The 27,759-nt window shown below is 42.1% G+C and overlaps 2 protein-coding genes across 2 annotated transcripts; one reads left to right on the top strand and one right to left on the bottom strand.

The window, feature by feature from the left end:
- The first annotated feature begins 212 nt into the window (after positions 1 to 212).
- txndc12 (thioredoxin domain containing 12 (endoplasmic reticulum)) lies at positions 213 to 7,851 on the top strand. Its single transcript, XM_079529468.1, has 7 exons — positions 213 to 398; positions 3,070 to 3,130; positions 4,629 to 4,681; positions 5,172 to 5,245; positions 5,727 to 5,796; positions 6,264 to 6,347; positions 6,598 to 7,851. The coding sequence occupies exons 1-7, from the start codon at positions 227 to 229 to the stop codon at positions 6,675 to 6,677; spliced, it is 594 nt and encodes a 197-aa protein (XP_079385594.1). The 5' UTR covers positions 213 to 226; the 3' UTR covers positions 6,678 to 7,851.
- Positions 7,565 to 27,329, bottom strand: gipc2 (GIPC PDZ domain containing family, member 2). Its single transcript, XM_079529467.1, has 6 exons — positions 26,827 to 27,329; positions 13,325 to 13,510; positions 11,487 to 11,667; positions 10,730 to 10,842; positions 10,428 to 10,509; positions 7,565 to 9,983 (listed from the first exon to the last, which is right to left on the bottom strand). Exons 1-6 carry the CDS (start codon positions 27,142 to 27,144, stop codon positions 9,832 to 9,834), a joined length of 1,032 nt encoding a protein of 343 aa, XP_079385593.1. The 5' UTR covers positions 27,145 to 27,329; the 3' UTR covers positions 7,565 to 9,831.
- Between the last annotated feature and the right edge of the window lie 430 nt (positions 27,330 to 27,759).

Raw genomic sequence — 27,759 nt, 5'->3', positions numbered from 1 at the left:
GGGGGGGAAACATATACAGTGAGGGGGAAAAGGGGTGGGGGTTTCAGGTCAGCTTTAATTATAATGGCTAACTGTGGCACAGTGCCTTATCTTTGTTTTTCAACCAATTATTTGACAATTAAAGTTCGCAATAATTTCAAATAGTGTTTATTTTATTCATTCGTTAATTGTATTTATTGGCAACCCACTACCCAATCACAGCGCTACTCATTCCCAGCCATGGGATATGGAGTCTTCTTCCTCGTCGCTCTGCAGCAGCAGCAGACAGCAGCTAGCATCAAGCTACCATTGTAAAAAGATGCAGTCCTCTAGGCTCAACATTGTCTTGTTGTCTTCTGTCCATGTCTTATTTTCTCTGTCCTTTTTTAACAAGGTTGTAGCTGCAAACCAAAGTAGAGGTAAGTGATATTTAAAGTGCACATTCTTATCTTAATATTGAGTGTTATATTGGGTCACCTGTGCGAGTCTCAGAATAATACCGGGGTAGCAATGATGACCATTTTGGGAAGGGGGAAAAAAGGGAAAAGAAAATAATTCTCCTCTTTAATTCTTCATCAACATCCTGGATCGCATCATTCAGCTCTGAGAGGGTACCAGATGTTTGGTTACATTACATCTGTACCCTTCCAGACTCAACCCAGAGTTACAAATGAATAAATGAATACTGAGGATTTTATTGTGTAATTCATTGACATCCTGGATCACAGAGCCTGCATCCTGAACAGCCCATTCTCAAACCTTTGAATTTCAGGGACGACGATGTTGATTAGATTTGTGACCCCAATCTTTTTATTGTTAGATTAGACATGATTTGGGATGATCTAGTCTGTCATTTGGTCCAGAATTCCTTTAATGTCTGTCTATGTACTGTAGCTAATAGAGAGATACTTACAGTGGAACTCTGATTAAAGTACAGAACCTGTTCTTGTAGGTTATATTTAATTGAACTTTTACATGTAAATAATGTTGAAGATTAACTTACCAATAATCATTTGCTTGGGGACCCCCTGGACCAGCCCTATGGACTCCTGGGGGTCCCGGGATTGTAGGACTTCACAATGATGAATAAAATGCTAGTCCCTTTTTAGTTTTGTAAAAGTAGCAGATGTACAAGCTCAAAACGCCTTTGATGCATTTGTGTGACACAATGTAGTATGATCAAGTAGGGGCCAAAAAAAAGCCAAAAGTTAGAATATGGAGATAGCAACCATTTGCAAACTAAGTAAAGTCACTTATGTAATTGTGAAACGAAAAAGAGAAATATTCGATTAATTGGGCAGCCGTGAACTGAATTAGGAAATTATTGCAGGTGAGTTGAGTACAAAGTCATAATTTCTGTTGTTTGCCTCCTATCGAGTTACTTCCCATTCAGAGCTCTTTGCCCCAGGAAGGGCCTTAATTTGCAAAGCAACATTGTACATAAAAAGACACACCCTTAACCCAGAAATCTAAAACCAATACAAGCATGAAACCTCACCCAGCCCAGTTCATTTGTGGCCCGCTCTGTATTTCCATTTCACCTGGGGCCATGGTGCCGTGGAGAGAGTACAAAAAGAGTGACATTATGTAACATTGCCCTGTAATGGCATACAATGGATTTGCTCTGGTCCATAGCCTTACTGCTCTTGCTGCTGATGCAATACGTCTATGGAACTGATTGGCTTCCTGCCTCGCATGAAATGCAGACCAGCCTCTCCTCTGTATCTATAAAATAATGTTTTACCTACTCACCAATACAAAGACGGGTTGTGTAATTAGAAAGCCTACTTTCCTTAGTGGATGCACTTTGAGACCCCCGCCACACATAAATGCACTTTTTCACCGAAAAAAATAATAATTTTAGTTACTCCACTGTGCCCTCTAGCGATATTGCCTAGAGAAGATTTTTCCTTCGGTGAAAGAAAATCCCTTTCTGGCCAAAAAGTGCATTTATACGTGTGCTGGGGGGCTCAAAGTGGGTCCAGTAAGGAAATTAGGCTTTCTAATTACACAACCCGTCTTTGTATTGGTGAGTAGGTAAAACATTATTTTTATTTTCGCTACAGAGGAGAGGCTGGTCTGCATTTATGCGAGCCCCCCGGAAGTCGACAGTAACATAGCTCTAAATGCGATGGCATTAGAGCTATGGACCAGAGCTAACAATGGATTAGATTCTAATGTAGATTCTAATGTAGATCTTCTAATCATTAAAAGATTTACATTAACCACTTAAACTCTCTATACTTAGCAAACTAATTAATTAGATTAGATGACCTGGTTTGGCTCTATACTTGGTCTGCTGACTCTGCTCCCCCTACACCAAGTCTTTGTGTGGACAATAGCTGTGAGCTAGTGGGCAAAATGGTGTGTGATGCACTACTATTAGTAAGGGCATTTTATCAGGTATTTGACCAATCTGGGAACTAAATCGTTACCAAGAAATGTCTTCACCAATGTGTTTCTAAAGGTGTCTAATAACATGTACTAAAAGTTTGAAATTCAACTCCCGTGGGAAAATTGAGTTATTAGCATAATATGTGACCATACCCATAACATCCTATATAAGGCAAAAAAGTCCAAATTTCATCATTCTTCAAGTAGCATGTGACATATGAAACTAGGGTGATTTCATGATTCTGAATCCATTCCAAGCATTAGTTTTGCACAAAAAACACTCCTTGGGCTAAATTAGGTCATATCCAGTTGACCAAATGTGCTGACCTCATCACGTTTGTGTGGCCGTTTTCCTCCCAAGGAGTGTTTTTTGTGCAAAACTAATGCTTGGAATGGATTCAGAATCATGAAATCACCCTAGTTTCATATGTCACATGCTACTTGAAGAATGATGAAATTTGGACTTTTTTGCCTTATATAGGATGTTATGGGTATGGTCACATATTATGCTAATAACTCAATTTTCCCACGGGAGTTGAATTTCAAACTTTTAGTACATGTTATTAGACACCTTTAGAAACACATTGGTGAAGAAATTTCTTGGTAACGATTTAGTTCCCAGATTTTCATAGATTTCTCTTACTATATACTATACACACATTGTATCATCAAAGTATTGATTCATCCTCTCTGCAGGTTTTGGAGACAACATCAACTGGAGGACCTTGGACGATGGGAAGAAAGAAGCAGAGGCCAGGTGAGTAGGACTGATTGTGTTTTACGATAGGACTGTAGCTGTTGTTATAGAGCGTCGCAGTCCTGCCCCCTCGAGAGACCCGGAAAAGAAATCCCCGTTCATTTTCCTCATAGACTTTTCAAAAAGTATTTATTTAAAGACGTTTATGCCGCGGACAAAACCAACTCTTGTCGTGACAAATCATGACAATAAACACAATGTTTTGGGCCAAACAAATAATTAGAAAATAGAAAAAAACGGCAGGTTACAACACTTTTTGTTGTTTTTCTTCTTTGTAATTATTTATTTGGTCCAAAATATTGTGTTTGTTGTCATGATTTGTCACGACTCGAGTTGGCTTCGTACGATGCTTAAAAGGTCTTTAAATAAATACTTTTTGAAATGTCTATGGGAAAAATGCATTGGGATTCATTTCCTGGGCCTGGCGTCGTCATGAAAGGGGGCGGGACTGCGACGCTTTATTTGATGAGCTTTTTAGCACCACACTACACTACGTCACAGCAGGCCAGGGCTCCAAGGATGGTCAGTCTGTCCAGTACTTCGATCAATGAATCAGTCAAATGTTATTGTCACAACACGGATACAAGGTAAAAGTAACGTGACTTTCTTATTTATGCATGCTTTCACAGTTTAAGAGTAAATTTAAAAGAGAATAAAAAGCATGGGGAAAGGAACATAAAATGCATGAAAATAGGCAGCACACATTGGTACCACAAGATCTATCAAAATAGAATGCCGAGTTGCCCCATTAGTGTCAGTGCACGCATGTAAACATTGGTTGGTTCAAATGTCTTTAGTCCGAGTGTAAAGAGCATCACAGACTGCAGGTGGTGCTAGTAGCGCTTTTAATTAACTCAATGATAATGGTACATAGTGTAATATCTGTCTGAGGATTCCAGCCTGCAAAAGCCTTTCATTAATACCTGCTTAATTATAACTTAACAGCAGGGGTCATCTTTTCCCCAATGTTGATTTTTCAATGACTGTCCTCTTGTGTATCTACAAACGTTCTCCATTCAGTTCTACTCCCTTTTTTTTTAAAATCACAATCGCTCATCATAGTATTAACTCACCTTCAACTGCATACATCGTAAAGGAAGAGCAGGATATTATAATAGTTGAAATTAATATCATCGAAGCTGTTCCTTTTCAGATTGAACAGATCTTTAGGCGCAAAGCTTGTATACGCCATACGGTATCTGCTACTTTATATGCTTTTGTGATGCTGTAGGATCTAGTAGAATATTGAGATAGGAGGTCGCTGCCCGACAGCAACGATATAAATAAGGTTTCTTTCCCATGGTTAATGCAGGATTGTTTCATGGAAAGAGAGCAGGTGTTTCTGTGCACACAGCATTACATTATGTACTCCTGTATGTCCAAATGTCCAGGGCTATATGTTGTGCCAACACAGTGCGGATATTAGATTGTATGTTGGCTCTGTGCTAGTATTGACTTTGTTTGTGTGACAACCTGTTCATGTGTTTACTTTCGACAGTGGCCTGCCTATGATGGTGATCATCCACAAGACCTGGTGTGGAGCCTGCAAAGGTGAAATGTTCCATTATTAATATTGACATAACCAGAAAGAGATTAAGATGGGCCATAAACGGAGTCATTATTTGTCAACCCTCTTAATACCACAAGAGGAATATTAGCCATGCACAAATTCTACAAGATGGCCATAAATTCCAAAAGTCGCATTCATTAGTAATAGGGTAGCGATAACAAAACATCGTTTTTATCATGGATTTGGTAGACGCCGTGGATATTACCATTAACTACTTAAAGGGACAGTTTATATATATATTTTATTTTTTCCTCTTTTGGCTTAGAAATGTGACCAAAAATATCTATGAATTCAAGTCTCCATGGAGCGAGTAATGAACTATCCCTGTTTTATACTTGGCAACTCAACTGTGTCTCAAAAATTGCGAAAATAGAACCATCTGATCTACAAGATCTACAAAAATATCTTGTAGATCAAATACAATATGCTTAATGTAATAATAACATGCTTAATTATGTGCACTTCTCGCAGCACTGAAGCCAAAATTTGCTGAGTCCAAAGACATCTCTGAACTTGCCCACAACTTTGTCATGGTCAACCTGGAAGTAAGAACATTTGGCTGCAGCAAAGGTCTCGTTCAGATATAACAGGACCATCGTGTGTGTGTGTGTGTGTGTGTGTGTGTGTGTGTGTGTGTGTGTGTGTGTGTGTGTGTGTGTGTGTGTGTGTGTGTGTGTGTGTGTGTGTGTGTGTGTGTGTGTGTGTGTGTGTGTGTGTGTGTGTGTGTGTGTGTGTGTGTGTGTGTGTGTGTGTGTGTGTGTGTGTGTGTGTGTGTGTGTGTGGTGCTGTTATTGATTTATTTGCATGTTACACAAATTGACTGCATTCCTTTTTGGGTGTCGTGTACTTGTACCTTTTCATTTGGTTTAGTTTGAGAATGGAATAATCTTTGTTCTTTTCATCTCTACTGCACAAATGAATATTGTCTCTCTCTTCCTTCTTTTCATCGTTTTATCGCTCTGCGAGTAAACAAACTGTGTGGTTGGATGTGGAATTCAGAGCGTCATTAGTGTCTTATTTCGACAGGACGAGGAGGAACCCAAGGATGAGACGTTCAGCCCAGATGGCGGATACATTCCTAGGATTCTTTTCCTTGGTAAGGAGGCGCTCCTATCACTCTTCCTTGTAAACATTGTTTGGGAACAAGTGAGAGACTGTGCAGCTGCCCCGTCTGCCAGCTTATTTGCAGTGTTTCTTTTTTAGACATTTCTTTTAGCCATCCAAATCAAACAGAGTCCCCCAGAGGTCTATGGTAGGCCCTCTCCTTTTTTGCTTCTTCCCCAAAAATAGCCGATCTACAATCTCACGTGTCTCATTGCAACATGCTGTGATCTTGTAGATAAGCCATTGTTTGCCAAGTTTTGGCCCAAAATAGGGACTCTGGTCTATGGTTAATAGCCTTTTTATTTCTCCATCATCAGCGTTGTGATCATGTCAGAATGTCATGTTTTGCAAGTTTGACTAAGTAATAAAACATGACACTAGATATGTGACGCCATTTAATGAGGTGTGATACATGCGTAGTCTAGAATAGTTAATTATCTCTTAACTTCTTCCTTGTAGATCCCAGTGGCATAGTCCATCCTGAGATAACCAACAAGAATGGGAACCCCAACTACAAGTACTTTTACAGCAATGCAGATCAAGGTAACAAATACAACTATAGGCTTGCCATGTTGTGTGCTAGTATATCTGCCAAGTTAGAAATGTTACGCAAAAATAATGTCTAGAACTCACTATTCAATATCATTGGATAGCAAGTGCATCTACAAGATGCCCAAGTTCACAATTCAATCTACGAGTTGTATAGATCTAAAATTCAAATTCTAAGATGGGGACACCATGTTGAAAGTGGCTTTACCTGGAATGTGAACTTCCTTGGTTTCCTCCACCTCAGTTGTATCCGGTATGAAAGAAGCTCAGGAGAAGCTGACGGGCGATGCGTTCAGGCAGCCTCACAGCGGGGATGAACTTTAGGATCCAGAGACGGGGCAGGAGTCTACAAGGTCTATGTTTCACACTATCCTAGCCTGGTCCCAAGTCAGCCTTTTCACCCCTTCCTTCAAAACCTCTCACTTTTGTTTTGTTTTTTCATTTTACTTCAATAATGTTTCTAGATGAGTTGGAAGTTCATGTGCTTTCAAGTTGAGTCCATTTTGCTGTCCCAAGGCAAGCCCAACTCAAACTCAACACTTTGAGCCGTTGCAGCTTAAAGCGGTCATGTGTAACTTTGGTTTATAGACCTACCTGGCCATTATGGCGGTCCAATTCTGTTAACTCTGCTCCGTGAGCGGCAAAATGGAAGTTGTGATTCGTTCACGTTTTCCGCATGTGAACAAAATGCAAACAAAGCTGATTCTGCCTATATTAAAGAGAACGTATAAGTGATATGGCTGTGTTGTTCATGTCATATTACCCTTGATGAAACAAATCAACAGGTCACTAATATCAGTATGAGGCGAGCACTGAGGTATGTTTGACCATACATAAATGAGCTACAATATTTGGACTTGTATCATTGCCAGGTAGTGAAGCTATACAAACCCAATACACCGATTCCATCTACTCTTTTATGAATTTCCCATTTCAAAATACTAAGAGCTCTTAAGAATTTCAGTTTGTGTATTGTCTTTCTCTTAACTACTGTCCAATTGAGATGTACTGTACTTGAATATAATGCCATATTATATACCTACTGTTTGTAGAGGTTGTAAAACTACTCAAGTTAGCCCAGCTTCCTGCAGTATTTCATATTAACCCACGCCTGCTTCTTCAGGTACTTCAATCATATTGTTAGAATACTATCTTTATGACTAACAAAATGTGCTTCCAAATCCTCTACAGTACTGAAATTATAATAATGGTGAGACTGATCCCATCTGTCAAGGGGGAATTGTAATTTTGTATTAACTTTACTAGAATGGTGTAGGTGGGGGAGAATCCTGTACTTTTCAAAAAATGGTTTATGAATCATGTTTTGTTTTTCTTTCTCCCTGCTGCTTGTGAAGTGATAAACCGGTGGTTCTTTTTAATGGCCTTGTTAAACTTTCTGTAAAGATGCGATCAAGAAACCGCTGGAGTGTCTCTTGTCACATGCTGTATTTTATACACGTACACAGCCAAGTATGCAAATAAAATTTGTTGTATTGAATGGTTTGTGGTTTCTGTATCTTCTTTTCATGGTAAACAGTGTTGTGAATAATACAGACTATTGTTATGTAATTTTTTATTCTCCAACATAACATCAGTGATCCCTGGATTGTCAAACAATATACAATTGTACCTTGAGTTGAGTAATAACCTGAAACATTACTTAGTGTTGTCACTATTTAAATTCCTTCTGATGGATGGTGTGCACAAGGCATTGGATAACAAGTATCCATATACAGAACACCTTTGACAGGAGAGAAGCTGGTGGAATTGGAGCTAAAGTTAAGGTCAAGACTGTAAAAAATCTTTCCAGCATATCAAATCTATTGTGGAAAAAATAAATTAAGACAAAAAGCATCTATAATTCTATTCCAAAGTGACATACAAACGTGACACACAGGCTCTGTTCAGACTGCAGACATATCTGATTTGGTTCCCTCCCTTCAAACCGCCACGGAACGTGGCTCAAATGTGATTAGTACAGTCCAGACTTGATACAGTAAAAGCAATCTGATTCAAATCTCGATAGCCCAAAATGGGATTCGGGCTGCCAGTCTGAAGTTCTGAACATAGCCTAAAAGGATGGAATGTTAGTTGAAGTTCTGGCAACACCTCTGCCAAAAACATTCAAAACAAAATGCCAAGTTTTCACAACAGACTAACGCCAGGGCTCCACCGGACGCGTTGCGTCTCCGTCGCGTGCGTCAAAAACCGCACCGGTTCAATTTTAATGCACGCGTCACGCAACGCAACGCGGGCAGTGGAGCCACCCTTCATTGATTAAAAAGGGAACATTCTCTGCCGGTGACGGAGACGCGACGCTGACGCGCCCGGTGGAGCCCTGGTGTAATGCAGTGAGGTTCTCAAAGCAGGGGTCCAGGGACCCTCAGAGTTCCATAGTGTACACATGGAACCACATGGACCATGGAGGTCCTTGAAATGAAAAGGTTTGAGAACCACTGAACTACTCGACAGCCTCGTCTATATGCAGTATGCTTCCAGCAGCTACTGCCAGCTGGATTGAAGGCAAGGGCATGAAGAGGGAATTCATTAAAAATCACATTCAGTTCAAAACAGGATAAACTGGCATCAATAAAACATCAAGTTTGTCCCCCTCAGAATGAGAGCATTTACAGATATATTCATGAATTCTACAAAACTAGTCCATAACCATGTAAAATGTAAGTAAAAGTGTCCTTTAAGTCCATATGGGCTGGGCTTCCATGGAAGCATGACACAAAATCATCACCAATAAAAAGACAACTGTACTGCCTGATTTGTACTTGGCTGCACATTGTGTTGAACTCCAAAAATAGCCAATCTAAAAGCTTGTAAATTGGCTATTTTGGGCATGTGACACCAGCTTGCAAACAAAGTATGAATTAGGCTTTAAGGCTGACCTGTGAGATATATTGGTATGTTCACTATAATTATACACTAATTACATGATGCTGCTGCTCAAATCTCAGTAGCATTTGCACATAATATAAAAACGTGTGATACATACATCACGTGTATAACTGTATATTCAAATTTACCAGACAGAAAGATAAGATAAAGAAGCGTGATTAAAAACTGCATGAATGATCTTGCATGCGTACCATTTGTAACCAGTGTGTAAATTAATGTGCTTTGGGCAAGATGACAGCAGTGTGCGTGTATACAGTGAATACCATTGTAGCAATGCGGTCTTCCATGGGGTAAACAACACAACGGCCTACTAGGTTTTTAACCATCCAAGACCAGTTCCGGAGATGGAACTGCAATCCAAATTTCACAAATATCACAGGCTTGCCTTACACAGCCTAGATCCCCCTCTCGCCACAGTCACTGCATTAAGCTGTCAGATCCAGGTAGTGCAGCACTACCCCCGAGAACACGCTTCGCACTCCTTGTTGTGCTGGTTGAAATTTGTCCAGTTGGCTAAAGAAAAAGCCCAGCACATGCTGGGAATGATGCAGTATAAAGGGGTGCTTCAACCTTAAAATCGTCCCTGCTTGGCATCTCCTATGGCCCCCCAAACGTCGAACACAAACTCGTCCGGAAAGGCAAAATCTCCGAGGGCTTCGTCCAGGGCCATGGCGAATTCATCTGGGTTGTTCTTGTCTTTGCCGACTTCAACCATAGTTGCAGCTGGAACATGGAAGTGGTTCATAGCGAGAATAACAAAATAAATACATTTTGGAAGATAATGTAAACACAACATTGACAAATCTATGTTGACAAAAATGACATAAGTAGTGAATGATCGGAAATGTTAGCTATCTTATGAACACAAAATAGTAACACTGCCTGACGCACATAAGCCCAATATCTCCCTTAACCGTGGGTGGATTTTAGCTCTTGTTTGAGGAGACGCCGGTTCGAATCCCAGGTGTTAAAGAGTCGCAATTACCTCTCCCCGTCACGTGAGGACATAAATCTTATGGATTGTAGCTTTAAACCACAATATTGCATAGGGTGATGTACCCTGATGTAAATGTCTCTGATGTAATTACTCCCTAAGGCCCTGCTGTGGAGTGTTGTTCTTAGTCAACCAACTGAAGGAAAAAAAGAGGGCAACAAAAATCTACCCACCAAGTTCAGTGTCTCTGATTCCCATGTAGCTCTCCAAGAGATCGTCCACTTTCCTCACCGCTTTCTCCTCAAATTCTGTGGGCTAGAAAACAAAACACAGACCAATATATGTTATGTCAAGCATGTCTTCAGGGCAGCCTGCTGATCATCATTCCTACCAGATGTCATGAATATCCCTTTATTTGAGTCACTTGTGTGTATGTGCAAATTGTCTATCACTGCATGTATATTTTTAAGGATGGATCTATCAAAGTCATAATGCAGCTATGAAAAGCATTGCTGGACCAAGGGAAGTCACTTACCACGTCCTCCACAGTAGCAGGACCCTTGGAACGCAGTCTCAGGGTCCCTCTTCCTGTGCCAATCTTGTTCTCACTGGCAGGTTTAGATCCCTTTGATCTGGGCTCCAGCATTTCTGATCATTCAATAAGGACAAAATATGAATGACTGCTGTGCTGTCACAGGGTACGTACAGTATGTACATGTTGGCCATTTTCATTGTCCACAAGATACTGAGGAGATACTTTTATGTTGTGACTGGGTTATATATATTTGATATTGTTATGTGACATTTTCCATTCCTGACAATTATGTTATCTTTTGAAACTGCAATTTGTGGAAAATAATTTCTCCATTACACAATTTTGTTATTCTTCTCTAAAATGTATATTACTGTATGTTGATTTAAAACTGTGGTTGTGTGTGTCCCTAAAAACAAAAACAAAAATATTTTTAGCATAACATTCCAGAGATCACCTGATCAAAAATAACATGATGAGGCATAATGAATCATGTTATTCATGACAACACAGTGAACACACTACCCTCATCTTCTGTTGCTTAATTCTTAGATTTTGTTTGTTGCATATCGTCTCTGTCGGGTGGAAAACCTCATAAACCTCGGGGGTCCGTGGCCATTGGACCCCCTGTAAAACTGGGGTTCCTTGAAATTGGCATACATTTTCAAATGGGGGGTCCGTGGGATAATACGTGTGAATTTGGGGGTCCTTGACATGAAAAAACGTGAGAACTACTCCTGTACACCCCATGTTGACTCACCGAACGCCTTCATGGGCTCCACCAGTTTGAGAGTGAAGGACTTGTCCTTGGTCAGCTCCTTCAGCATGCGGGCCACCTCGTAGTGGCGCGTCCCCACGATGTTCTTACCGTTGATGCTCTCGATGTGGTCACCCACGCAGATCACCTTCACCCCGTGCACCACACTGCCCTCCTTAATGCGCTGGAGAGAGGGAGAGAGAGGGAGAGAGAGGGGGAGAGAGAGGGGGAGAGAGAGAGGGAGAGAGGGGGAGAGAGAGGGAGAGAGAGAGGGGGAGAGAGGGGGAGAGAGGGGGAGAGAGAGAGGGAGAGAGAGGGGGAGAGAGAGGGGGAGAGAGGGGGAGAGAGAGAGAGAGAGAGAGATGGAGAGAGAGAGAGAGAGAGGGGGAGAGAGAGGGAGAGAGAGAGGGAGAGAGAGGGGGAGAGAGAGGGGGAAGCACAAGCGGTAAATTAATCAATTGTGACGTTGATCCCCTTCCCCCATTTGCTCACTTACTAGGACATGATACGTATGTGTAGGAAGAAGAATATCATTCAGTGGTTCTCAAACATTTCCCTCCCATCTCCCATTTTCCATTTCCCTTGGAGGAGGACCCCCAAATTGATATGTACTAGAAGAAAGCGTTTAAAGCGTCGCTTCCTACGCAAAGACCCCAGTCCCCCGACAGGCAGACACTGTGACACCCCCCCCCCCCCCCCAACTGTACCCATCACCTTGGAGTGTAATCTATTGTATATTGATCGTAGTATGTTCTATAGCTTGCCCTACATGAAGGCAGCAGTGTAGTATTATATCTGAAAAGTAGAAGTGCTTAGAGAATTTGTTATGAATTAAGAATGTTATATAATTATCAAAACAAAGTTATTCTACAAATGTGAATACATAATAACGGTGCCAGACCTTTCATTTCATCACTTCCAACGTCCAACCTCCAGTCTCAGGGCAGACATTTAGGGCGGATTCACACTGAGTCCGATTGATTCGAACTGTTCCCGAATACGATTGCCTGGTCCCCGCTGGCCATGATTCACATTGGCTATTGATTCTACCGCACCAGAGTACACTCCACTTAACTGTTTAGTTAGACATACTGTACCAACACCCTACCCAAGCCCTAACCCTAACCTCACAGGAAGCCACGGGTGATTTTTAACATGCAGCACGGGTGTTCCTGACATTGTCTTAAGTAAGTTAAGTTATAATGATGAACATTTAGGGTCCTCCTATGTCCAGTTTTTAGTGTGTGTGCAAACCTAAATGCCATTGACAATGAATGGACAATTTTGAGTGTTCGTGTAAACACAAACATTGTGTAACACAAACATTGAAGACAAAAGTGAGGACACAACTTGTGTTGGGCAGGAATGAGATGATGTATGATGATAAGAGCGCCCCTCACTTCACACAGGTGTGATTTTTGTCCTAGCTGCAGCCATAGAGTAATAAAAGGATGGAGACCGAACCGGTGGAAGTTGCTCAGTGGCGTTTTGAAGCACCCGGAAGACTGCCAGAAGTATAATTATAACTCAATGGCTTGAGTGAGCGAAAGTTAAGCCCGGACGTCAAATTTGAGGTCCTGGGGTGACGCACGTTACGCACATGACGTCCACCTCCATGAACGTGCTGCAGTTCCACTTTTCACCAGTAGGTAGTGGCAGCTTCAACGTTGGATAGCCTTACTGGTTGTCTAAGTGGTCCCGAGTGCACACCCAGAACCATAGTGTGAATCCGACTTTGGTTGGTGCCTTGCAAGGTTTCCTCCACAACGCAGCACGTTGTGAGCTTGTAGATGTGCTATTCTCGTTGAATAGCAGTTGAATAGGGTTGGCGTGGTGGGTACCTTGATGAAGGCGTAGCCTGCTCCGTTGTCAGTGATGGTCAGGCCCAGCGCGTCCTCCGACTTGAACACCTCCACCTCCTTCCTGATCCCTTTGACGTGGGCGAAGATGAAGTCCTCCAGACCGATCTGACCGCCCAGCAGCTTCTCCATGTCGATCTTGTGGGTGTTGAGAGTGCAGAACAGGATCTGCACACACACACACACACACACACACACACACACACACACAGGAAGGAACATGCATTATGCATACTGTACGCACACTTGCGCGTGCGCGCGCACACACACACACACACACACACACACACACACACACACACACACACACACACACACACACACACACACACACACACACACACACACACACACACACACACACACACAAGCTACGCCAATCTAGTGCAGTGTATAATAGGTGCTGCCTTTGTCTAGGCATTAGATGAGAAATCAATACCTACCTGTATTCAGAACCACTGTCAATCAAAGCTTGAAAACCAAGCTAGATTTAAAAACAACAACAGTGTTTTATTTAATATAGGAGATGAGATCTCTCCATCAGCATGCAAATAGAAATCATCAAGATAAGGAAAGGAGGGCCTCTCCTTTCCCAAATATGTCACTATAATACTGTACATGTATGTTTTTATAGCACATGTGTTTTAAAATACATGTATGTGTTTTAAAGTGCATGTGTTTTAGTCCATGTTCTAGACATTGATGTATTGGCTCTGCACCTTATTGTTTAATGAGCTACCGGTATATTTCCTTAATAGACGCTGAGTTAAAACGTTTTTTGATTATATTAATCAAAACTTTCCGGCTGGGGACACACAGGACGGTGTGTTCTGTATTACTGTCTGCTTTCACAAAGTCATGTGGTGTTGTGTATGTATTGCTGTTGATAAAATTCAGTCACTCATTGAATAATAATAATATAGGTAGAGACTGGTTTCTAACTCCAACAAAGGAAATCTACAGTGCCAGGCCAGCTGATATTGAAATAGGGCGCTGCGTCACAAATGGAAATATGCGGTGTTGGCAGAGCTGACATGGTGATAGACGGTGGTAAATGTTGGCAGAGCTGACATGGTGATAGACTGACATGGTGATAGACGGTGCAACATGTTGGCAGAGCTGACATGGTGATAGACGGTGCAACATGTTGGCAGAGCTGACATGGTGATAGACGGTGGTAAATGTGATCAACATGTTGGCAGAGCTGACATGGTGATAGACTGACATGGTGATAGACGGTGGTAAATGTTGGCAGAGCTGACATGGTGATAGACTGACATGGTGATAGACGGTGGTAAATGTTGGCAGAGATGACATGGTGATAGACTGACATGGTGATAGACGGTGGTAAATGTTGGCAGAGCTGACATGGTGATAGACTGACATGGTGATAGACGGTGGTAAATGTTGGCAGAGATGACATGGTGATAGACTGACATGGTGATAGACGGTGGTAAATGTTGGCAGAGATGACATGGTGATAGACTGACATGGTGATAGACGGTGGTAAATGTTGGCAGAGCTGACATGGTGATAGACTGACATGGTGATAGACGGTGGTAAATGTTGGCAGAGAAGACGGTGATAGACGGTGGTAAATGTGATCACTGGGAACATGATATCTATCGTCTCTGTAGTGGGGGAAACCTCATATGTCCAAAACTGTTACTTTTTAGGAAAAAAAAAAAGAAGAAAACAAATCAAAAGTAACAGATACGTTTGCGTGACGGTGATGCTGTAGTATGATCAAGTAGGGCAGTGGTTCTCAACCAGTTGTCTTGAAATGAAAACCAGATGGACGAGTAAGGGTCCATTTGGTTTCATTTTACACTCTCAAGAGTTAAATTATTGTTAAACATTTGCATAACTTCATTTAAAAGAAAAATGTGAGAATGTAAAACAATTGTTATTTTGATAAACATTTGCCTGTTATCTCTCCTATCAATACAGCATGGTATGCTATGTTATCCAATGATTATAAACTATTCTTTAGTTTTGGGTCTGCAAGGCTAAATCACATCAAATGCCGAAAAAATAATGTGCCTTGATATGAAAACCACTAAAGTAGGGCATTCATTTACGAAAAACACAAAATGTTAGAATATGGACATGGAGGTTTCTGCCCGACAGCAACAATATACTTGTTGCCTGATTGATTTCTAAGTCTTTATTGCAGTGGTGGAAACTTTTTACTGAAGTACATTTTGAATTCAACACTTTGACTTCTAACGGGGTGTTTCTACATTGCAGTATTGATACTTTTACTTAAGTAAAAAATGGGAGATTCTTTTCCACCACTGCTTTATTGCCAGTGAAAGCCAGCAGGAGGAGCCTGGTGAACACTGCATTATCTCCTTCAATCACTTTCATTCAAATATAGCAGATCTACAAGCTCAGAGTCACAACACAGCACTGTATCGCAACACATTGTGGATCTGCTATTCTTTGAAATAATTTCCCTAGATATTGCCATGCCCAAATGAGCAAATACGGTTGAAAGTTGTTAATCAACACTAGTCTTTGTATGCTAATCATGATACAATAAAAAACCCACTGTGTAACTTAACTAACCACTATCTAAGTATCTATCTATAATTAAATACATTTTATTTCCCCCTGTTGGATCAATTTAAGACCATAAAACATAGTGTAGTGTATGGCAGCTGTCTTTGTCTAGGCACTAGATGCGATCAGCAACTCTTGAGGAATCCTGTTAATCACATTAAAAAATAAAATAAAAGGTGTTTTATTTACAAGAGGAGAGTGATCATGCAAATAGAAATCAAGAAAACATATTTCATTTATATTTGTTTTATTTTCTGATTCGATTTACAATTTGATTCATTTACAATTTGATTTAATTCAGTGTAAAAGGAAACCAAATGGACCCTTATGGGTCCATTGGGTTTAATCTTACGCTCTCAAAAGTTACATAATTGCATTATTTAATAAAAAAAACCAATTGCTATTTTGATAAATGTTTGCATATTGTCTCTCCTAATGGTGCCACATCAATACAGCATGGAATTGTGGACAAAATCTTATCCAACAATTACAAACGTCAGGTATGACATACCTGACAAAGACCCACAAGGGTTGAAACGTTGTACCCGTTTGTTACTAAAGGGCATGGGAGTTTAAGATCGGTGTGTGGACTTCCTTCCTTCTAAACTGTACATATGTTTGTTCCGCACACGCAGAATTGTTTGGATGTGCGTGCTTCCCTTTTGCATTCTTTTATTTTTTTTAATGTTTTTTTTGCGGCTTTTGCCTTTATTTAATATTTTTTATAGAGAGGCAGACAGTAGGCTGACAGGAAATGGGGGAGAGAGATGGGGGAGTGACATGCAGTAAAGGCCGTCGGGATCGGGAGTCGAGCCCGCGGCACACTGCCAGACTCGGACTAGCGGCCAAGGTGCCTGGACCGCTGAGCCACGGCCCAGACCCCCCTTTTGCATTGCAACGCCCTACCACCGTCCTAGGGCTTTGTGAATAAACACCTGTCCATGATTTACCATGTGTAGAAATAAAAAAGGAGGATTCATCCGTACGGGTTCATCAAGAGGATAGACTTTTGCATTGCGCCAAGCGAGCAGCATACTGTATAATAAGGCAGCCAAAACCTGGCAGTATTTGGCCCCCTATTGTGTACTAACAGGCAAGCGAACACACACACACACACACACACACACACACACACACACACACACACACACACACACACACACACACACACACACCAGCTGACACAGACACAAGCAGCGTTGCCTTTGGTTACCAGAGTATAAAAGAACGGGATTACAGAAAGGGGGGGGGGGGGGGGGGGGGGGGGAGCAGAGAAAGGGAAAAGGGAGGATAAGAGGGGGACTGTAATTGAACGGTCACTCTCTACGGCTAGGCCCACTGTTCTCGCCACGCCAGAGTCCCCTTGAACGCCTCGCCTCCTCCTCCCCTCCCCTCCCCTCCCCTCCCCTCCCCTCTGGAGGGGCATTACCCATGAGCATTGAGCACGTGGGACGAGTGGCAGTGTAGACCGCCTGCTCCCCTCACCCCATTATGCCAGAAGACTGTTGGCTTTTGCATGCATTTACACTCCACCACCACCACCATACAGCCTAGGATGCATTGATGCAGTTAAGCCAGATTTATACTTAGATGTTGCGCGCCAGTGTCGCTTCACATGTCATTTGCTGTAAGGTGGATGGGTGCTTAAGAAAGGCAGGGGTGACACTGACGAGTGGGGCATTTTGACTGTACACACAATCTGCTGGCCTTTGCAGTCATTTACATGTTCAATAATGTAGAACTCTTGTATTTTTAAGTGGTGCAACCACTTCCTTAAGTGACTATTGTGTGTGGGTGGGTGGCTGGCTGGGTGACTGGGTGTCTGGGTATGAGCACGAAAACAGCATGGTTGTTTTTCACCACCTGTGCGCAACCTAACACACACACAAACACACACGCACATATTAACTGTATATATGGTGATTTCGGGTGTGCCAGCACAGTACAGTGACAGTACAGTACAGTACAGTACAGTACAGTACAGTACAGTACAGTACAGTACAGTACAGTACAGTACAGTAGAGGGACCCCCACACGGTAACTCAACCGTTTCGGACGCGGGGCGGCTCGCCGGAATCGGGCCGGCACCCTGGGTGCGTTCCTGTGGGTCTGGAGCTTCCCCCCCCACCCCCACCCCGGGGACCCCCACACGGAGTTGCACCACTTACTTCACACGGGTGTGATTTTTACTAGTCATATGCGTAACGACATATTGGAAGAAAATACACTTGGAAAGAGCCAGATGGAAAACAGAATTAAGTAAAGTTGTCACTGTATTCCTTCCTTCCTCCCCCACACCCGCACCAACCAACATGTAATCTGATTACCTACACTACACCAAAAAAAGGCTTGTCGTCCTTGTACTGGGAAGTTTAGGCTAGAGAGATAAAGACATTAATTGACTACCTTGAAACCTGGCCCGTAATGAGATAGTGTTTATCACACAAAGCTTGGGGAACCAGTTCCTTGGGTAAACCCACTCGACTGTTCATTTTACCGCCTTTCAACAGGTCTTCTGATGATGACAGGAACAAAAGAGAAGTCAAAGGATCAACCACTTTCTTTCAACCTGGCGTCCCTAGTACTCCCTACTCTGGGCATGTCATTATAGGTGAACATTTTCAACCTGGCGTCCCTAGTACTACCTACTTTGGGCATGTCATTATAGGTGAACATTTTCTAAATGTTCTAAAACACATTTGTGATGGGTTGGGACTTGTAGATCGGTTGTTTTTGAAAATGTTTAGAAGTATATAAAATAGGGCTTAAGTGGTTTATTGTGGCTTACTGTTACAGAGTCATGGATTTACGTCTAACAATGAAATGCTATATTTGTCCATTCTTTACCTGTCCTACAGTATTCTCTGCTTAGTGTTGTTATCACCAAAAGGAATTGCTGACCTCAACCATGCCAGACACCGCATCAAGAAGGGGAAGTAGCGGTGCATTTAATTATTGATTAAAAGACATGTATTGAATAACTCTCTAAACAGCTCTCTTAACCACCACCATACACGGCTCATTTCTTCACAAGGAATGACACTGATCAGCACTTTCATTTGTAATCATTCACCAGACTGCGGATGTCACACACATACAATTCTTTAACAACAGCACGAGAATCTTGGTGACAACCAGTGATGGAAAAGTATCAATATGCAGTGTAGAAAAATACTTTGAGTAAAAGTACAAATATATTGGTATAAAAATTAAAGTACCAAAAGTACTCACTATGCAGAATGACTAATTTTAAAGTTTTCAAATGTTTAAAATATTTTGAAAATAGAAGATCTACAATCTCACAATTCATCACGATGCATTGTGAGCTATAGATCTGCTATTTTCAAATGGCCCGGCCGCCGTAATGTATATAGGGCTGAAGTGGTTACTGTAGCTTTTGTAATATTAATCCAAATTTACAAAGTAACTAGTTAGAAGAAGAAGTCCAGAGGCACAAACACACCCATTCCACGCAGGTGATGACAACTATCCGAGTAGAGTAGAACCCTACTCTTCTTTCTCTATCAACAGTAGCTGTTTTGTCAAGCTCCCATTCCTGCTTTGCGACATCATCAGCCCTCTCTCCGGAGCGGGCCGGCCAATGAGAACTCTTCCCCGCCGGTGACCTCAGAAGGCTGCTGTGGCGTAGCAACCCTTCCGTCTGATCTGCTGGTAAACAACCACTTAGTCGCTATCAGTCCCGTTTTTATTCCAATCATGGCTTAAGCCACACCTGAGGTCTGTCTCTCAGCTGCGGAGCGGTCTGCCCATTATAAAACCTGTGACTGGGAATGTACTGTACCGCTCGGTTTCAGAACACTGACGTAGTATAAAAGCCAAATTGTGCACTCATCTAATATTTATTTATCTATTCTACTTGTTTGCCATGTGTAATTAGGCGATTATTGGCAGCAGTCGCTATTTTTCCTTCACATAACGTTGCATAACAACTTCTGAATGACTTTCTAGCTAGATAATAATAATGCAGTAACACGCGTGCACACACACGCACACACACGCACACGCACACACACACACACACACACACACACACACACACACACACACACACTTGAGTTGAACATTGGTTTGCATTGAATAGCATACAATGTCCCCTTTTCTTTACTATGATAAAAAGTGTTTTATTGGAGATAAAGGATAATTATTGTTTCTTGAGAAAGAGCTTAAATCAGCACAACCTTTTAGCTCTCCCCAGTCTCCACGTGCTACCCTCAGTTTGTATTTCAATAACAAATCATGTAATCTCAACTATTCCTTTGAAGGTTGTAATCTATACTTAATATCTGCAATAGCCTATATTTTCCAGTAATCCCTGGTTTTGTGCAGACATACTGTAGGCTATGGGCCCTGGAAGAAACACAAATAGCAGCACTTTAAAACTTCAAACATGTCTGGTTGTAATTCCTTTCAGTTTGACTTCCAGAACTTTTGCAAGTGAAACACTGTAGCCTATGTACTGATAGTGGCACTCTTGCCACTTTTTGTATCTTAGCATAAAATGTCTCTTATCACACGTCCTTTTTGGCGGTTACTTTTCTTCCACTATTGTATCAACAGGGAGCTAATAGGCCCTATTTGAAAACACTGTACATTTTAAGGATTAAGGACTTTCTAAGGATGGGTGGATATATGATTCCATAGTTTTATAGTGATACAAAAAAATTAAAATTAAAATAATCACAACATGGAAATCATATGGTCCCATGTCTCGTAAGCACTATCTCTAACATGCAGTTCTGTCACAGCATAGCATGTTGTTCCCTTTAAGACGCCCATGGCATTGGGCTCAGGTGATTGTAGAAGCCAGGGATAATGCAAACAGTAGACAGTCTCCATCAAATGAGACGGTAATACCTCAGCTAATCCTCCTGCTTAATTAAGAAATGTTTGGGTGTGCGCTTAAATCGGAACGGGTGCTAACTAACCCATTCTTTGCACCACTGCCTAAAACCAGCCTGTGGAATTTGCGAAGGAAAAAACTCTAAACATGCAGTTCTGTCACAGCCTAGGGAGGGGATGACAGCTTGGCTATTCAAAATCTAAACAAATGACTTGTGGCCAGTGATTATGGAGCAGGGAGAACAGGTGGACATGTTGCAAAGTCACGCTGGCTGCCACACCTCAAACGACTGCAGGGACAATAAGCAGACTTTGACCTGTGTAGTGTGTACTGTAAAGGCTTCATACTGTTCACGCAATGACGTAAGACTTTAATATGAAACAAAGTTCTAAATAAAGGCCCAGCAACAGATAATTACAGCGAATTCACATGCATGCACTGTAATGTAATCTAATTTTGACAGGAGGTAACAGGAGTTCAAGCGGCAGTTTGAGCGCTGGCTCCCTTCAACACTGGGTTAGTGTTGAAGGGTCATGGAGCAAGACACTGAACCCCTAACTGCTCCCAATCTTAGAGTATATATGAATAGAGACGGCACCCGGATGAAACCCTGAGGCGAAATGGACATAGTGGCCGAATTTGATATTGCAGCGTGGCTATCATTTGACTATCATTGTGCACGTTCACGATGACACGTGAACGCTGAATGCCTGCAATGATAGTCAACGGCAGCGCGTTCATGTGTTTGGGCCCAATCCATCCCAGAATGCACTCTGTTCCTACCCAGAATGCACAGTGAAATCGCCTCATGCGCTTTTGAGCAACTTAATGCAAGTGGATGGGAGGAGAACTCGGGTGCCGTCTCTATTCATATATACTCTAAGCTCCCAATGAGCAGGTTCGTACTGTCCATGTGTGAAATTCTTTGAATGTGTAATGCACATGGTATGTACAGCGCTATGGATAAAAAGGCACCATTTACCATTTATAGAAAGAAGACATCAGCGTCACCGGTCATTACATAATGGGTAATAAGAAAGTATGCAGGTAAACTCAAGAGTTACTAAGCTATTCCTTCCCTTTACAACCCTAGTTATGGCTTTTCGTAGCTCACTTGAGTGACTTTGGAGATCATGTTACACATTATCTTCCAGTTTTCATTAGAAGTGGAAGGCCAGTTCTGTTCCTGCAAGGTGTTGTACAGTAATGTTGCCATGTTGATGCATCAGCCAAAGTCCAACATCTACCGCCAAACCCAACAGTCAATACAAGAAATATGGCTCACGCGCATGATTTGGGAATGGTTGGCACACCACGCCCCCCCGAGGCGCTGCTAGAGTCCCAATTGGCTGGCTGTTTCCAGAATGTATAATAACGTGCATCTTTAAAACGGCTTTATAAATAAGAGTTTATAAATAGATGGATAGAGATGGCCGTCATTATGCCTTTTTACTTAAGTTAATTCCGTTCAGTTCACGCTTCTCCCTCTCTCTCTCCCTCTCCCTCTCTCTATCTCTCTGTCTCGCTTCAAAAAAATAACGAGCAAGATATAAAGTAGTTGTCAACCTGTACATTGATATAAAGGAACAGGCCAGCTCATCTCTGGTTTAAGATGAGGTGGAGGCTAATCATTGGCCATACCCATGTGATGTACTGATGACACAACTACTTTATACCTCGCTTGTGATTTTTTAAAGTGCGCGAGAGAGGGAGAGAGAGAGAGAGAGAGAGAGAGAGAGAGAGAGAAAGGGGGGGGCACGCACTGCAGGGGAGAGAGAGAGAAGCGTGAACCGAACTGAACGGAATTCACTTCTAAATTTGAGTAAAAAAGAATAATGCCGGCCATCTCTATCCATCTATTTATAAACTCTTATTTATAAAGCAGTTTTAAGCAGCAGCCTCAGGGGCATGGTGTGCCAACCATTCCATATTTGCCCTTTCCAATGGAACACTGACCTGGAACGCATCTGTGTCACCTTAGACTTTAACCACTTTAACCATTGTTTTATACTTTAGCTGTTGAAAAATCACAGATCTACAAGCTCATAGCCACGCTACAAGCTTGTAGATCCGGTATTCTTGATGGTTTTCTGGTATGAAAACGTATGCAAATCTTTTAATATATATCCTTTCACAGCTTACGTTTTTACTCAAATCGTTGCTTCTGGGGGTCCCTGGAACAAAATAACTTGGGGCTATTTTGCTTAATGCTTGGGGCTTGGCGGCACATATATATCATTTTTGGGGTCCTTGACATAAAAAAGTTTGAGAACCACTGATAACTTGATTTCAGAAAACATTTGTAAAATGTCTCAATGGGATAATATCTCAGCACTGCTGTGTGCTGCTTCTGGATGTGTGACCCAGGTTGACGTGGGTTCTTCCAGAGCATGCTGTGCTGTGCTGTGCTGTGGGGGTGTTTGTGGAAGGAGGGGGCTCCCTGGGGACTGCGGCTGGAGGAGGAGGTGTTATCAGGGCAGATATGAGGCCGTGCCCACAGCTCCGGACGTGCGGGACTTCCTCTGGAGGACCATGTTGAATTCTACAACACCCTCCATCACATCACACTGTATCTCTGCCTGTCTCTCCGTTTGTCTCTCACTCCATGAATATGTAATAATAATAATAATAATAATACACAAACTCAGAGAGCCTGAACGAATTTGGGTCACTCTATGGGTACCCCAGTGGGTAGACCACTGATTATCGGAAAAAGTTGTGACACCTTGTGAGCTTGTAGATCTGCTATTTTTTAAATATGTTTAGAACGCTTTAAAACCTATGAGAAGGACACTAGTTTGGAAGTGGTTAAAATGCTGATTCATTGATTGATTCATTAGAATGCTGGGCAAGCTGTCTTGCCCAGAGTTGGGCAAGACAGCTTTTTCTGTCAATGGCCCAACCTCGTGGAATGAACTTCAAAACTCCTTAAAACTGAGCTCCCTGCCATACTTCGGTCAGTTCAAAGGAATGCTCCAGAACATTTTTCACCGTGATTGCTCCTGCTTCAATTGATTTATTTTACTGATTGTTCTGCATTTAAGTTCCTCTAATGTTGTGTTGTATTGTTTTGACTGTATTTGTGAATTGTAACCTCGGCTACATTGAAAATGAGGGCTTGCCCTCAACTGTATTTCTGAGTATAAATAAAGGTGATGATGATGATTAAAACAGTGCTATTTAACAAGCTATAGTTATCACAAAAGGAAAAAGATTGATTTATTGATTGATTGGTTGATTGATTGGCACTTTGAAAATAGTACTATTTAACAAGCTATGGGACAACACAAAACACCCTAGGGGCTTGTTTTCATTGTGGTCTTATGTACTCAATTCATCGTGTCATCCAAAAAGTCAAACAATGGCAGATATATCTGCCTATCTATCAGTCCTGGCTCTACAGTATGTTTACATGGATACTGTAGGCAAATCAGCTTGCCGCCAGAAGCCCAGTGGTATGTACAGTATGTCACTTAACATACAGCTCAGAACAAAGGTAGAACGTTTCTCAATAGTTTGGTGAAGAAGAACAACAACAAACAAGATGTCCTGTAACGCTTCAATTACACAATGTGCTAATCCACAATGCACTGTTGAAAGAACAACAAGCCTAGACAGAGAGAGTGATTATGATCATTGCTAGACGTGTTGTGATGGAACAGCTAGTTCCACAGATAAATATGGCTGGTGGGGTTTTGTTCAAAAAACCTCAGTGCGGTATGAGAGTCTGATCAGGATCATTTCTCCAGTTCAAAAAGACTTTGATTGGTTCTATAGCTACACCGAACCAGCCCTTCACTACACAGGACAGCAGCTATATTGTGAGTAGAGTTATTCCGATACCGATACCAGTATCAGAAAAGTTGCTGATAGTGGCTAAAATGCTGGCATCGCTATCGAGTATGACTCTATCAGTTATCATCAGTTTATGTCGTACCACTGTTATAGTCTAAAGGTGGTTGCACACTGGACGCGTTTTTCGGAAAACCGATTGAGAAACACCGCTAAAAATCAGAAAAACGCGCTCTGTGTGCAGGGACCTTTACTGTACTAGTTCAACAATTTTACATGATTCTTATACTAACTTGTAGCTGCACTTTAACAATAATTAATGGGATTTGTATTTATTTTATTCCTAGATCAGTGGATCTCAAACCTTTTAATATCAAGGACCCCCAACTCTCACAGTTACAGACCTGCAAGGGTCCATTTGAAAGCCTGAGAGTTCCTGGACTCCACTTTGAGAACCACTGTCCTAGATATTTTTTTAATGTTTTATTACATACACAGTACACTGTTATCTGTTATTACGCAAGTTATGGGTAGGAAAATCGCATCATACATCTTGAGGTCCTACTGTATAAGGCATGACCCACGTGTGACTGACATTAGCTAACGGACAATCCCGGTAGCCTACGAATATACACACATGCACCAATGCCAAATTCCCACACATTTACTGCACTTGGGCAAATACAAATGGCCCTGATTCCCAGATTTCCCATCACCACAGTGGAACTGGAATCCATTGTTTGGTTGTGTGGGGGAAGGTGGAGGAGTGAGCAACAAGCCAGCCATGGCTCCTGCATCAACGTATCCCTCTGTGCTCTGAGTGCTCTGGGTGATAGCAGGCCGTCTGGCCAGCCTATCTGGTCCCCATGCTCAGAGGCTTGACAAAGGGCAAGCAGCATAGCACCATTCACCACCACACACTGGTGGAAAGTAAGGAAGAACCACATTTTTTAGGTTCTTTGTAAATTGAGGCTACTAGAGTAGGCCTATTTCCAATTTCCAATACTTTTACTTCACTACATCTCAGAGGCAATTTGAGGCAAATATTGTACTTTTACTCTACTACTATTATTTGAAAACTTACTAGTTTCCTTAGTTACTATATCAATTATTAGGCTACCTATTTGGTAGGCTATTAAGTACATTAACCACTTTAGCCCTATTTTATACATAGGCTATTTGAAAATAGCTGATCTACAAGCTCACAACGCTGCTATTTTCAAACATTTTAGTAGGCTACGTACTTTTACTTAATTTGGTACTTTAAGTAACCTATATTTTGATGCCAATACTTTTGTGTTTTCACTCAAGTAATAATTAACATTTTGAACACAGGCCTTTACAGAGTATTTTTATATTGTGGTATTGCTACTTTTACTTGAAGTAAAGTAAACTATTTGAGTACTTCTTCCACCACTACCATTCTTCACTGGTTGTTTTGAAAAGTAGGCCTACAAAAAGCAAGTCAGGACTGGAGAGGGGGAGGGGGAGAGCTCCGGGCCAGTGAACTTGCACTTGGTTATTAAAGTTCGTTATGCCCCGTGAACACACATGCATGATGCATGCAGCATTTGGTGCGTATAGTTCTAGGCATTAGCCAGGACAAATCTATTCTAGTATTTTAGTTCAGATTACAGATAGGTTGAACTGAACAACAGGTGTGGGTACTCCCTTGAAAAGTCCGAATTGATTGTATATAAATCCTGGATCTATCTGATCAGTGATCATGATTCATGAAATGTCACAATCCATTCTATTTCCTGCACATAATAGCCTACCGGTATTTGGTTTGCTGATGAGATGAGCTTTTTAATTTAATTATTTAAACCACTTTCAACCCAGGGTCCCTTATTTTGGGCAAGTCATGGGCGAAAGTGTAATCATTTTGTTGTTTTTGTTTTTCCATTTTCAGTGTAAACAGCAGATCTCGTAGACAAAGTGTGTAGTAGTAGCCTACTGCTACTAGGGCTTAAGTGGTTAACTATTAAAAAAAACTCAGGAATGCGTCAATGTGTGTACAGTGTGTTGGGTTTGTAAGGCTAGTATTTATTATGATCTTGTATGTGCTTTATGGGGCGCGCCTTTATGCAAACACCTGCTGGTAGTATTCTCCAGTATTCATATTTTCATATTAATAATAAACACCAAAAATAACCATCATCATCACACACCCCGACCAAACCCCAGCTAGCTGTCAAAACTGCACTTCTTTTAGTTCCAACAACTTTGTTCAGCCTGTCCTCCTCGTATCGTTAGAATAACTCACCTCGGGCGGACTGATACTGAAAGCGTCTGCTATCTTGGAGTACAGTTCCTTGACGTTGGTGAAGCCCTCGATCCTTCCCGTGGGGCTGCCGTGGGCCAGCTGCGTGTGGAACACCAGCTTGGGCCGCAGGTTGGCAGGTGGAGGCGGCAGTCCGCCGGCACTGGCGGCGCCATTCATACCGAGGGCCGACTTGACGGAGGAGCCCGAGGACGAGGCACCGCCACCTGGGTGTCCACCACTGAGCACGTCGTTCTCCACCAGATGGGACGAGCTCTCCTTGCTCGCCTTGTTTTTCTTTTTCCACGGTCCCAGAGGCATTGTGGTGGCGTACACAGCAGTTTTTCTTTTAGGGATTAAAACAACATTGAAGTGGCCGTGTTTTTCTTTCACCTGTCTTGTCTTGTCTTGTCTTGTCTTCCCTCCCTGCCTTCCGCTTTACCTGCTCTGTGGTTGACTGGTCTTTATTACCTAGATTTGACTTTGTTCTTCGACAGTGTGAGTGACTCAACCCTCCTCTCTCTCTCTCTCTCTCTCTCTCTCTCCCCCTCTCGCTCTCTTGCTTACAAATTAATGTTGTAAATATTCAACAGGTATGTGGCGTGGTTGTACGGTAGCCTGACCTCTGACACCCCCTGCTGGTCGCAGGGAAACAATACAGAACACACGCACAGTACTATTGTACGGTGATGATGACCCAGTGTGGTTCTCAAAAGTGGGGCCAGCAGTGTCCCTGAGGAGTTCCAGTTCCAGCCAGGGGGTCCCCAGCCAAATGAGGAACAGTTTAAAGCTATTTTAGGGGGAAGCTTCCAGGTGACCCCCTGGAACCCTGGTGTAGTGGTTCTCAAAGTGAAGTCGAGGGACCCTCAGGGCTCCTGAAGGAGGTTCCAAATGGACCCTTAGGCTTAGAGGTCTGTAACTGTAACTCTGAGAGCG

This window comes from Electrona antarctica (assembly GCF_951216825.1).
Source record: "Electrona antarctica genome assembly, chromosome: 19".
In the NCBI taxonomy this organism is placed as follows: Eukaryota; Metazoa; Chordata; class Actinopteri; order Myctophiformes; family Myctophidae; genus Electrona; species Electrona antarctica.
Note: the sequence above shows the minus strand (reverse complement) of the source record. Positions and strands in the feature narration are given on the sequence as shown.

Excerpts from the sequence above, each read along its gene's own strand:
- txndc12 (XM_079529468.1), top strand. The coding sequence starts at position 227 with ATGGAGTCTTCTTCCTCGTCGCTCTGCAGCAGCAGCAGACAGCAGCTA. Across the intron at positions 399-3,069 it reads AGCTGCAAACCAAAGTAGAG|GTTTTGGAGACAACATCAAC; the intron begins GTAAGTGATATT and ends TCCTCTCTGCAG. Across the intron at positions 6,348-6,597 it reads TTACAGCAATGCAGATCAAG|TTGTATCCGGTATGAAAGAA; the intron begins GTAACAAATACA and ends CCTCCACCTCAG.
- gipc2 (XM_079529467.1), bottom strand. The coding sequence starts at position 27,144 with ATGCCTCTGGGACCGTGGAAAAAGAAAAACAAGGCGAGCAAGGAGAGC. Across the intron at positions 13,511-26,826 it reads TCAGTATCAGTCCGCCCGAG|ATCCTGTTCTGCACTCTCAA; the intron begins GTGAGTTATTCT and ends GTGTGTGTGCAG. Across the intron at positions 9,984-10,427 it reads AATCAGAGACACTGAACTTG|CTGCAACTATGGTTGAAGTC; the intron begins GTGGGTAGATTT and ends TCCATGTTCCAG.